This window comes from Passer montanus, unplaced genomic scaffold (genome assembly GCF_014805655.1).
Source record: "Passer montanus isolate IOZ18808 unplaced genomic scaffold, ASM1480565v1 scaffold29, whole genome shotgun sequence".
Taxonomy (NCBI): domain Eukaryota; kingdom Metazoa; phylum Chordata; class Aves; order Passeriformes; family Passeridae; genus Passer; species Passer montanus.
The window spans coordinates 728957-739246 of NW_024367596.1; the positions used below are offsets into that span (position 1 = coordinate 728957).

Consider the following 10290-nt stretch of genomic DNA (forward strand, 5'->3'; position numbering starts at 1 on the left):
GGCGCGGCGCGGCCCCGCCTCATCCGCCGGCACCCCCGCCTCATCCGCCGCCGCGCTTCCGCCCGCCCGCCCGCTGCCCCGCGCGGGCCGCCGGGTTCGAGTCCCGGCCTGACCGAACCCAGCCGACAGTGCACGGGTTCGAGTCCCGGCCCGACCGAAGCTAGCCCTCAGACCCCGTGTTCGAGTCCCGCCCGACCTAACCCACCCGCCGCGCCGCGGGTTCGAGTCCCCGACCGGCCGGTGTGTTGCAGAATGGGGGATTTGTATCGTTTTCTTAGTGTTTGATCTTCGTATACTTTCAGGCCTACATAAAGAGAGATTTAATCCGTGAAACAAAGAGCAGCCAATGAGCTTTAAGTGATGTCCAGGTGTTAGAAAAGTATTTCTATTATTATGTGGATTTGGATGACAAGGACTGCAAGTGAATCAAAACTCCCACATGTGGAGCTGCCCCCTCCTTTGCACCGGTTCCTGCAGACACGCCACCCAGTGCCAACAAACACCAAACTGCGGTTTAACATTTTATTTAGGATTCCCTTTAGACACACGTGTGCCTCAAATAAATAGGTATATAAATAAATAACTTAAAATCCACCATGGAAAGCTGTAAAGCACTTGAGTATTTGTTATCCCCTTGATACAGCATTAACAGTTTGAATTGATTCACCAGTGCACCTAACCACCACTTGCACGACAGGACGAAGAGCAGCAGACCGTGTATTTGCTCCGTCCGAGAGCCCGAGGCGTGCAGAGCTGCTCAGCCGTCGCCGTGCGGGTCCCGCTCGCGGTAGGCTGCGTTCAGCAGCTGGATCTCCTCGCGGTGGCCCGGCGCGGCCGGGCGCGGCTGGCTGTTGCGGCGGTGAGCCTCCACCGTGTCCGGGATGGAGATGCTGAAGTCGCTGCCGGACGGGATGAGCAGGGAGTAGGAGGCGCTCTCGCCCAGCTCGCAGCACACGAACCTGTTCTCCTTGCGGGAGTAGCGCAGCGAGGGCGAGCGTGCGGAGGAGGACTGGCTGATGTTGCTGACGATGGACACGGTGTCCAGGGCCTCCTCGGTGTCGCAGATCTCCAGCACCTCCAGGTGAATCTTCACGCTGGTGTCAGCCCACGCGTCCCGAGCCTGCCCCGGGCTGGGCTCGTGCCCCACGCTTTTGGAGCGATACACCTCGATTTTCTTGGCGGCGGGGGCTATCCTGTGCCCCTGGGAGCTCACCTCGTAGGTGGACAGGGAGAGCGTCTTGCCGCCGGGGGCCTGCAGGGACACGGTGCCCTGGACGGCGCACAGGGGCACGGGCAGGGCCCCGCCGGGGCGCTGCGGGAACACGGCGTTAGTGCTGGCAGCGCCAGACCCGGCACACCCGCCCCCTGCCCCCTGAACCCCTCTCACTGCCTGCCCCCTGCCCCCTGAACCCCTCTTACTGCCTGCTCCCTGTCCTGCTCAACCCCTCTCACTGCCTGCCCCTGAGAGAGCAGATCCCCTCTTACTTCCTGCCCCCTGCCCCGCTGGTCCCCGGTGCCCTGGACGGCGCACAGGGGCACGGGCAGGGCCCCGCCGGGGCGCTGCGGGAACACGGCGTTAGTGCTGGCAGCGCCAGACCCGGCACACCCGCCCCCTGCCCCCTGAACCCCTCTCACTGCCTGCCCCCTGCCCCCTGAACCCCTCTTACTGCCTGCTCCCTGTCCTGCTCAACCCCTCTTACTGCCTGCCCCCTGCCCCCTTAACCCCTCTCACTGCCTGCCCCCTGAACCCCTCTCACTGCCTGCCCCCTGCAGAATTTGACACGCCTGCGATCTGTGACTTGAGAGAGCAGCCAGAAGTTCTCTGTTATTATACACCTTAGTGTGTGAAGTCCCAAGTGCCTGTGACTCACTATGAAGTCTACAGAGTATGAAAACCAGAGTTTAAATAAAAGCTGATTCCTTCAGTGCAAGGCTATGTCTGGGTTAATCAAACTTTGATTTGCCAGACTGAACATGAGGCACCTGGAGGGAGAATGAGCAATCCATGCTGGAATGAGCACTCCAGGTCTGGAGAATGAGACATTTCCCAATCACCCTCTGAAAGCACCCCTTTCTGAAAGTCTTCTCAAGTTTTCTCTTGAGAAATCAGTATTTACTGTTAAAGTGAAAAAGATTCATCAAGCCTCCTATGTCACTGCCCAGTCAGTAACCAGGGAGACACCGAATGCTGTCATTTCCCACTTGAACAGTTCCACTGGAAATGTTCAGTTCCAGACACCTTTACCTGTGTCTGAAGTGCAGAATCCATTTGTCAATGCCAGCCACAATGCTGTGCTCTGGGGAGCACTGTGGGTACAAGTGCTGGGACTAAACCCATGGTTATGGGGCCCAAGGGAGGGATAAATGCATTTATCCTGGGTTTATGTACAGCCAAGTAGCACTGATTATTACTGGAATTACTTTCAGTATAAATTATTATTAGTGACAACACAAAGTGACCTTTATCTTGTCCTTAATACCATTATTAATACCCATTTTTGCTTCTTATGGCAATAACTAGGAATCCACAAGCAAACCAGACTCTACTGGTAAAGTATCCTGTGAAGTATTTTTCCTCCCTCTCCCACGGTTCCCTGCAGTTCAGTCTTTGCCTTCAGCTCCTGGCCCTTCCCTCGCCAAGTCCCACTGTTTGTGGAGAGGATTCCCCACGTCAGGGCATCCCCCACGCAGCCCCTGCCCACAATGCCTGGAGAATGTTCTGGCTGTTGGAATCTGGGACAGGGATTTCACTGGAGAACGCCATGTACCGGCAAAGACCAAAAAATCCCAGTGAAATAAATCACACATGTCCTTGTTCCTTATGGAATGCTGATGCATTCTGAGCAGAGAAATCTCTGCGGAATCGATCGAGCAAATCCCCTCATTATTTAATGACACATCCACCTTGCAGAGTTCACAGAAGGCAGGAAGCAGCTGTGGCTGCCACGAGGCAAAAGCTCCCCCAGCAGCCTGTGGGTCAGGAGCAGGTTCCCTGTCCTGAGCAGGGTCTGGGCTGGATTCACCAGGGAGGATATTGTCCACAGGGAAGGTTAGGGTGCATCTGAGGCCCACAGCAGCTGGAACAGGCTCTGACAGACAGATTTCCCTTTGGAAATGCTCAAAGCAGCAGCTGGGGCTGAGTGTGACACTGCACGCCATCCCAGCTGGTTCCACAGTGTCTGGGGACAGATGAAGCACGAGGCCCTTGGTAGACTCTCCCTCCAACTGCTGGTGTGCCAGGCCCTGGAACAGGCAGCCAGGTGTGCCAGCAGGGTCCCACTGAAGCACAGGTGGAGCACTGGACTCTGCTCCTCCCTGGGACAGGGCTCTGCACGGGGCAGCACCAGGAGCACACACAGCTTGTGCCGTGTGCCTGTTGCTCCACTGGGCCTTGCTGCCTTCCCAAACAGAAAACCAAAACAGCTCTGAGCAGTTTGCATTCCTAATTACTTTGGTCAAACACAGCCTGAGATGAAAACGTCTATTTTTAGAATGTTTCCAGTAAGGATCCTGGTTTTTCTTTCCAGAGACAATGAGTTTTCTGTTTGTTTTAAAATAGAGACTTACTCTTCTACTTCCCTAAGAGTGCAAATTAGCTGCAGTGAAATTAATTACTGCAATGATTTGCCTTTTCTGAGGCTGACTGCAGTAAATGCAGAGCCAAGGGGGTATGAGAGGAAGAGACAAGCTCACCTCAGATGACCTGAGCCCAGAGCTTGCCATTGAACTGCCCGGTGCAGACAGACCTGGATTTGTGTCTGTCAGTAGCAGGAGATGCAGCAGGGCACCCAAGAAGAGGACACCTGGGAGGGAAGGGCTGCAGGAGCTCTGTGCACCTTGCCCTCCTGGCAGATGTCTCTGCTCTCAGCGTTCTCTGCAGTTCCAGAGCCAGCCAGAGGCAGTGGGAGTGCAGCAGGGAGCAGCCAGCACCACAGAAAACACATGCTCTGGGAGCAAGGTGACAAGATGAAGGTGAGATGTTACATCGATTGTCCAGCCACAGGAACCTCTTTGGAAACCAGGAACAAGTTCCAAGCAGCTGAGCAGGAGGAGCCCCATTGGGAAGAGCTCAGCCCATCAGCAGGGCTGATGTGGTGCACATTCCCACCAGGGAAGCAACGAGAACCTTCAAGGCCACTCCTAACTCAGCTTCTGTGCTGTGCCTGGTGTTCTAGGGAGTGCTCACAGCCTTCCTGCAGCCAGTGAGAGCTGTGTATTTCTCATGTTGAATACTCCTGCCTGCGCTGGCTCCTCCTCAGTGAGGTCACTTGCACAGCCTCCCCCTCTCTTTCCTTGCAGGGCACATAAATAGGTCCTGTGCAGTCTCTTCAAAGAGTTTCCTTGAGGCAACCCACAGATGAGGTAGAGAAAAATAATCAGCAAGCCTGGAACAAACTGCCAGCCTGGGAGATTTCTGTTGCCTGAGGGCACTGAGGCATAGACAAAATAAGACATGACATATTTACACTCAATCTCTTTAGGAAGGGAGATACACGGGTAATTTTATGAGATGTTAAAAGTAGTTTTCAAAAATGGAGCCAAACAGGAGTTAGAAACGACAAGTACAATTTTCTCTCTCCATTACAGCCATCCTATCATATATTCAATAAACCCTGCTGCCTCATTCTCTCATGCCACTTTTACTCCAGAGAAAACACTTTGGTGGAGCAACTCTTTACTCACAGAACAGACAAGGAAGAGACAACCAGCTCCACAGTCATTACTGTCACCCCAAGGAAGTGCCAGTGTCCAAGCCCACAGCTTCCAGAGGGAGCCAAAGGCACCCTGGGTCCTGTCTGGCACCTGCCCTTCAAACAGCTCCATCAAAGTCGCTGACCCCACATCCGTGGGGATGGCTGAAACCCCTCCTGCTGTCAGTTCTTACAGCTTCTCCTCTTGACGAGACAATCAGCAGCACTCCAACAAGAACCCCTGTACTTATGGACTCTCAGGAACCCCTGTATTTCCTGCAGAAGGACAGTCAATGCCAGGGGAGTCTCCTTCTTTAACACACATAGGAAATGCAGAGTGATGAGAACAGAGTGACTCTTCTCAGACTTTGGGACTTCCAGACAGGATGAATAAAGGAGATGGTTTTCAGCTTATTAATGTGTGGCCCAAATTGATCTTTCATCCAGCATAAACCTGAGCAATGCATTAATGTTATTTTTACAAAGCTTGCAGGGGTTTCACACTCTGCCCTTTCCCAGCTGCAAAGCAAATGTCAGCTGTGAAGCTCTGGCAGCTCCTGCTGAATGTCAGATCCAGGCAGAGCTGTGACTGCAAAGCCTGGAGCTTTTACCCCACAGGGGCTTCAGTGCCTGGCAGTGGGTTATACCTGGGAAGGTGTCAGAAGTGGATCAGTTGTGATTCTTTGTAATGCAAGAAGGGAAGAGTATGTCCAAAGTGCCACACAAGGCCCCAGGGCACAAAAAACACCCCCAGGCTGTCACTGCCAGCTGCTCACAAAGAGCTGCTCACACCTGCTGCAGTCCAAGGCTGCAGCTGAACTGGCACCAGGGGACATGGGGAAAGGCATTTTTATTTTTTAAACATTATCTGTAAACTCCTGTAAGGAGAGGCATGGTTATGGACCTGATGCAGTGATTTTATTAACCAAGCTGTACATGGCACATGAGGCCCTGGCAAGAACTGCTAGATTAAAACCAGGCTGAGTCATCACTCCCTTTTGCCTCCAAATGCAGGAACTCATCTCTGCGCACTGCAACAGAGTGAGCATTGGTTTTTTATGAACGGGATGATCAGTCACCTCTGAAATATCAGCCAAATTCCTACTGTGACTCGGATGATAAACTTGTGTTTATCAGATGGAGAGAGGTGCCCGTATTTGAATACAAAATACACCTTATCCATTCCCTGTGCATGTGCTGCGGCTGAGCACGAGCTGATCTGGCTCTGAAGTCACCCTGCTTGGATTAGGTGACTTCCAGAGAGCCCTTCCTACAGGAAGCCTTCCAGAGCTCCTGTCTCACAGACCTCACCTGGGCTCTTACCCCTCTCCCACCTGCTGTAATGCCCAACAGCCACTGAATTCCACGGTGGAATTCTCTGGAAAATGTCATCTTCTGGAGAGAAACTTCCTATTCATTAAGATAAAATAACATAATTTTTACTTACTTCTTACCATATACAAGTCATGCAGGTGCACACAAAATAAGAAAACCCCATCATTAGGAAGACAAGTGAGAAATTATTGCAGGATCAACACCTGCAAATAGACCTTGTGGTGACTAAACATTAAACAATGCCATGTATGAGTTTTACTAAAAAATGGGCCCAACGGAAGTATCACTGTCAGTAAAAATCACTGCCTAGTTCACAAGGAAACTCTTCTTATCAGAAAAGAATAAACTCCTCTTTACCTGCCGAGGGTTCCTCTCAGATTTGCTCCGGCACCACTCCCAGTCCGAGAGCTCGGGCGTGGGGCTCTCCTCGTGGCACAGCCTCCACTCTGGTCCCTCTGGGAACGCTGGGGGGGCAGCGCTGGTGCCCTGCTGGCCCTGGCAGGGCCCTGGCACAGCGGGAGGGGTGCCCTGGGAGCCGTGTGCCAGCGCCCTGCTCCCGCTGTCACTGCCTCTGCCAGGCTGCCTGCAGCCAGAGCCCGCCAGGCTGGGGAAGGACGAGGGCTTGCCATCGCTGCTGGGCTGGGGAGGGCTCTCCAGGGAGATCCTGTAGATGCCACAGCCTTGCTGGAACGACAGGTTGAACTCAAAACCGCTGCGCTTGGCTAAGCAGGAAGGAAAGAAACTGTGTTAGGAGCTGGGACCAAAAGAAAAATGAGATTATAAACACAATGCAAATGACATGCTAAAACATGGAATAAATTATCCAGCTTCTGCTGGAAACAGGCAATTGTCCCTCCATTAAAAAAATGAATTGTTGAGAAGAAAGACTTGTGAGAAGGAGCTGCCTTCTAGATGAACTGCAGTTGTTCCCTCTGGGAAAGTGGCTGGAAGGGCAGCAGGGGCAGCACAAGTCATTCTGTGCCTGGAAAATGTGTTTAAAGCAAGTGAAAGCCATGCACTGAGAATGCCTTTCCTCTAAGATTCAGGAGTTCTTTCTCCCTGAACAAGCAGGGATGTCAGGAATTCATCCACTGATGGCAGAGGATTTTCACTCCAGAGAATGGGAAACAACTCCCACATCCTCAGACATATTTAGCCCTTAACATTTGCAGTTGAGACCAGATGATCCCTGTGAGCCTCTTCCACCTGGCCCACTGTTCCTCCAGCTGTTTTCACACAGAGCCCAGGGAAAAACAGGGCTCCAGAAGATGGCAAGAAGGTTACCAGGGAAGGTCTGGCAAGGGCTGTCACACCAAGGCAACCCTCCCACACTTACTTGTGGCCCCTTGTGAAGGGGCATAGGAGTTGCTCCTGCAATTGATGACACAGCCGCAGGGCAGGTGGAGCCAGTGCTGGGACAGGACAAACAGCGGGGTGACCGCGGCAGCCAGCGCGCTCAGCAGGAAGCTCAGCGTCTCCATGGAAAGGCTCTGCAGCCCACTGATGTACTGGACAGCCATCTGTATCTGCAAGGCAGAGCATTTTGAAATTTAAATCACTCTGGGCACATGAGATGCTTCCAGGAACAAGGAGAACATCTCTCTGTGGATATGACACCGCTGTAAGACACAGATTGTCATTAGTGTTTGCTGAGGACAACACTTCTGGCTCCAACAGACAGCGGAGGAAACACACTGACTGCTCTTCTCTCATGCTGCATTTCTCAGAAAAGCCCTCACTGAAGCTAAACATAGATGCTGAGCACCACTGAACAGCTCCCAGTGCCAGCCAGTGCCGTGTGGTAGCGAGGAGCCCCAGCCTCACCCCCCAGGGGCAGGGTAAGTGCCCCAGAGCTGTGTTCCCTGCTCCCGCAGATCCCTTTCTCAGGTTCCTGTTCCCAGACACACACACGTGCCCACGGCAGCACCCTCTCCTGCCCCAGCACTTCAGGGTTTACAAAGGGGCAACCAAACTGCATTTTTCTATTAAACTCCTATTTTTAACCCAAAGGATGTGTCTCAGAGGACAGGACAGAGGGGCTCTTAGCTCAACTCCCAGCCCCAGAATGCTGAGCAAACCCTGTCCCACAGCTGGCAGGGACCTTACTGCCCTGCTGTTCACGTGGCAGGAATGATGTGATGGGAGAGTGGCAGAGGGATGAAGCAGGCTCTGCCAAACCCACCGGGCAGAGTTAAACTCATGCAGTGACACAGACCTGCTGGAGAGGACTTCTGCTGGCACAACTACACTACGAGGAACAACTGCAGTGGCCACTGTTCATCAGTTTCCATCCATGGCCCACAGGTGACGTCCCACTGAAATGTAAGTGAGCATTGGAAAGTGAAGCCATCTGAGAATTTACCATCATTGGCAGCCAGAGGAGGACTTTGGTGAGTGCCAGGATCAGCGAGAATCGTTTCTGGGCAAAGCCCACCTTGAAGCTCCTGCTCTGCGTGCTGCTCTCAGCCACACCCTGCCCAAAAACTGCCTCCGAGTTTTGGAAAGGCTCGGGGGTTTTGCCCCCAGGGTCCAGCAGTGGCACTGGAGGGGCAGCAGCACCGCAGCCCCACGGTGTCCCGGGGGAGATGCAGCCTCCAGAGCCCTGCAGGCGCTCGGTGTGCAGCAGCTGGGGCTCACCTGAGCACAGCAGCTGCAGGGTGAGGGGAACAGCCAGCACTGCCAGGAGGGAGAAGCACAGCGAGTACACAACCAGCACAAACAGGATGTAGGAGCTGGCACAGTCGGCAAAGCAGCCCCAGGACGTGGGGATGTACCTGCCCCAGCCACAGAGAGGCAAAATGCACGTCAGCAGACTGACAGTCCAGATGGTGAGGATGGCCCATACCACACTCACACGGCGCCTGGAGGAGCTGCAGCTCAGTGTCCCAGTCGTGTTGAGGCTGTAGAAGTTGTAAGAAAGTATAAGAGACCCTTTCAGGTTGCTAGAAATGCCCTGGAATAAATACATAAATGCTGAGGTGGTGCACAGAGGCTGGGGGAGGGCTTCACTTGACCACTGCATGAGCAAGAAAATAATCACTGGCACAATGCTGATCAGATCATCTGCTGCCAAAGAAGTCACAATCATTGAAACCGTGGTCTTGTTCTGCAGTTTCAGCAGGGAAACTAGTGAATAAATGCTGCCCAGAAGGGCTGGGAGAGCAATGGCAAAAGTCAAGCAGAACAGAAATGCATTCCAAGTTCTCTGCTCACTGGGTTTGTCCATAATGCCGTGATTCTCAGTCAAGAAGCTCGTCCCATTGAGTGACAAATTACCAGGAGTTACCGACATTGTCCTGGGCATTTTTCCTTTGTCTTCTCACTGATTCTGCAAGTTTTCACCAGCTGAAACCAGAACTGTCAGCTCCACATCACAAGTTTCTTTGTTTTCCTAGACTCTCTTCAGTGGCATCTGATGAAGGAATATTCACGTGGCAGCACCCCTAATGACCAGGACTCATGCTCTCAAAAAGCCAGGCAACAATGAAGTAGCAAAGGTACTGAAAAAACCCCTGGAATTCCTCAGACTGGTTGCCGTGCCGTCAGACGGTGAATCCGAGCTGCTCGGGTGTCCCCATGCCGTTCCCCGTGCCGGGCGGGCAGAGCACGGGCGTGCCCGGCCGTGGCAGCCCGGGCAGCACCGGGAGGGGCAGCCGAGCCAGCCTGGCTGCCCGGGCAGCAGCGAGCCGGCAGGACGGCAGCGGGCAGCCGGGATGCTGCCAGCCCCGGGCAGCCGGGATGCTGCCAGCCCCGGGATGCTGCCAGCCCCGGGCAGCCGGGATGCTGCCAGCCCCGGGCAGCCGGGATGCTGCCAGCCCCGGGCAGCCGGGATGCTGCCAGCCCCGGGCAGCCGGGATGCTGCCAGCCCCGGGCAGGTCCCCGCAAGCCCCACCTCCGAGCGGGCGCTGCCGGCTGATGTCAGCGCAGCATGCCCCTCCCGGCTGGGCCGAGCGCCTCGGGGCTCACAGCCGGGGCAGTGCTGCTGCTGCTCGGGGCTCACAGCCCGCTGCAATGCTGCTGCTCCCTGCTCGGGGCTCACAGCCCGCTGCAATGCTGCTGCTCCCTGCCCCGGGCAGGATGGGCGGATGCAGCACGGCTCTGCTCTCTCTCCCTGCGGCAGTCCCGCTCCCACTCGGGCGCTCGGATGCTCGGGGACAAGCCCGGGGCCCCTCTCGGGGACAGCAGGGAGCGGTGGGTGTGAGGCAGCCCGCTGGCATCTGGGGTGTGAAAGCGTTCATTCCTCGCACGACCCCAGCCCAGGCTC

The 10290-nt window shown here is 54.6% G+C and overlaps 1 protein-coding gene across 2 annotated transcripts; it reads right to left on the reverse strand.

Annotated features, from left to right (window-relative positions):
* Positions 1 to 620: 620 nt before the first annotated feature.
* Positions 621 to 9726, reverse strand: GPR149 (G protein-coupled receptor 149). Of its 2 annotated transcripts, none has more exons than XM_039713416.1 (4): positions 8872 to 9726; positions 7363 to 7552; positions 6384 to 6748; positions 621 to 1312 (listed from the first exon to the last, which is right to left on the reverse strand). In XM_039713416.1, the coding sequence occupies exons 1-4, from the start codon at positions 9328 to 9330 to the stop codon at positions 758 to 760; spliced, it is 1569 nt and encodes a 522-aa protein (XP_039569350.1). In that variant the 5' UTR covers positions 9331 to 9726; the 3' UTR covers positions 621 to 757. The 2 variants fall into 2 exon arrangements, with proteins under 2 accessions (XP_039569350.1, XP_039569348.1); XM_039713414.1 differs by having other exon boundaries at positions 8389 to 9726.
* Between the last annotated feature and the right edge of the window lie 564 nt (positions 9727 to 10290).

Bases quoted from the DNA above. Each gene is read 5' to 3' on its own strand.
- GPR149 (XM_039713414.1), bottom strand. From the start codon at position 9,330: ATGCCCAGGACAATGTCGGTAACTCCTGGTAATTTGTCACTCAATGGG. The intron at 6,749-7,362 runs GTAAGTGTGGGA...CTTCCTGCTTAG, and splicing joins CCCTTCACAAGGGGCCACAA to CCAAGCGCAGCGGTTTTGAG. The intron at 1,313-6,383 runs GTAAAGAGGAGT...GTGTTCCCGCAG, and splicing joins CTGAGAGGAACCCTCGGCAG to CGCCCCGGCGGGGCCCTGCC.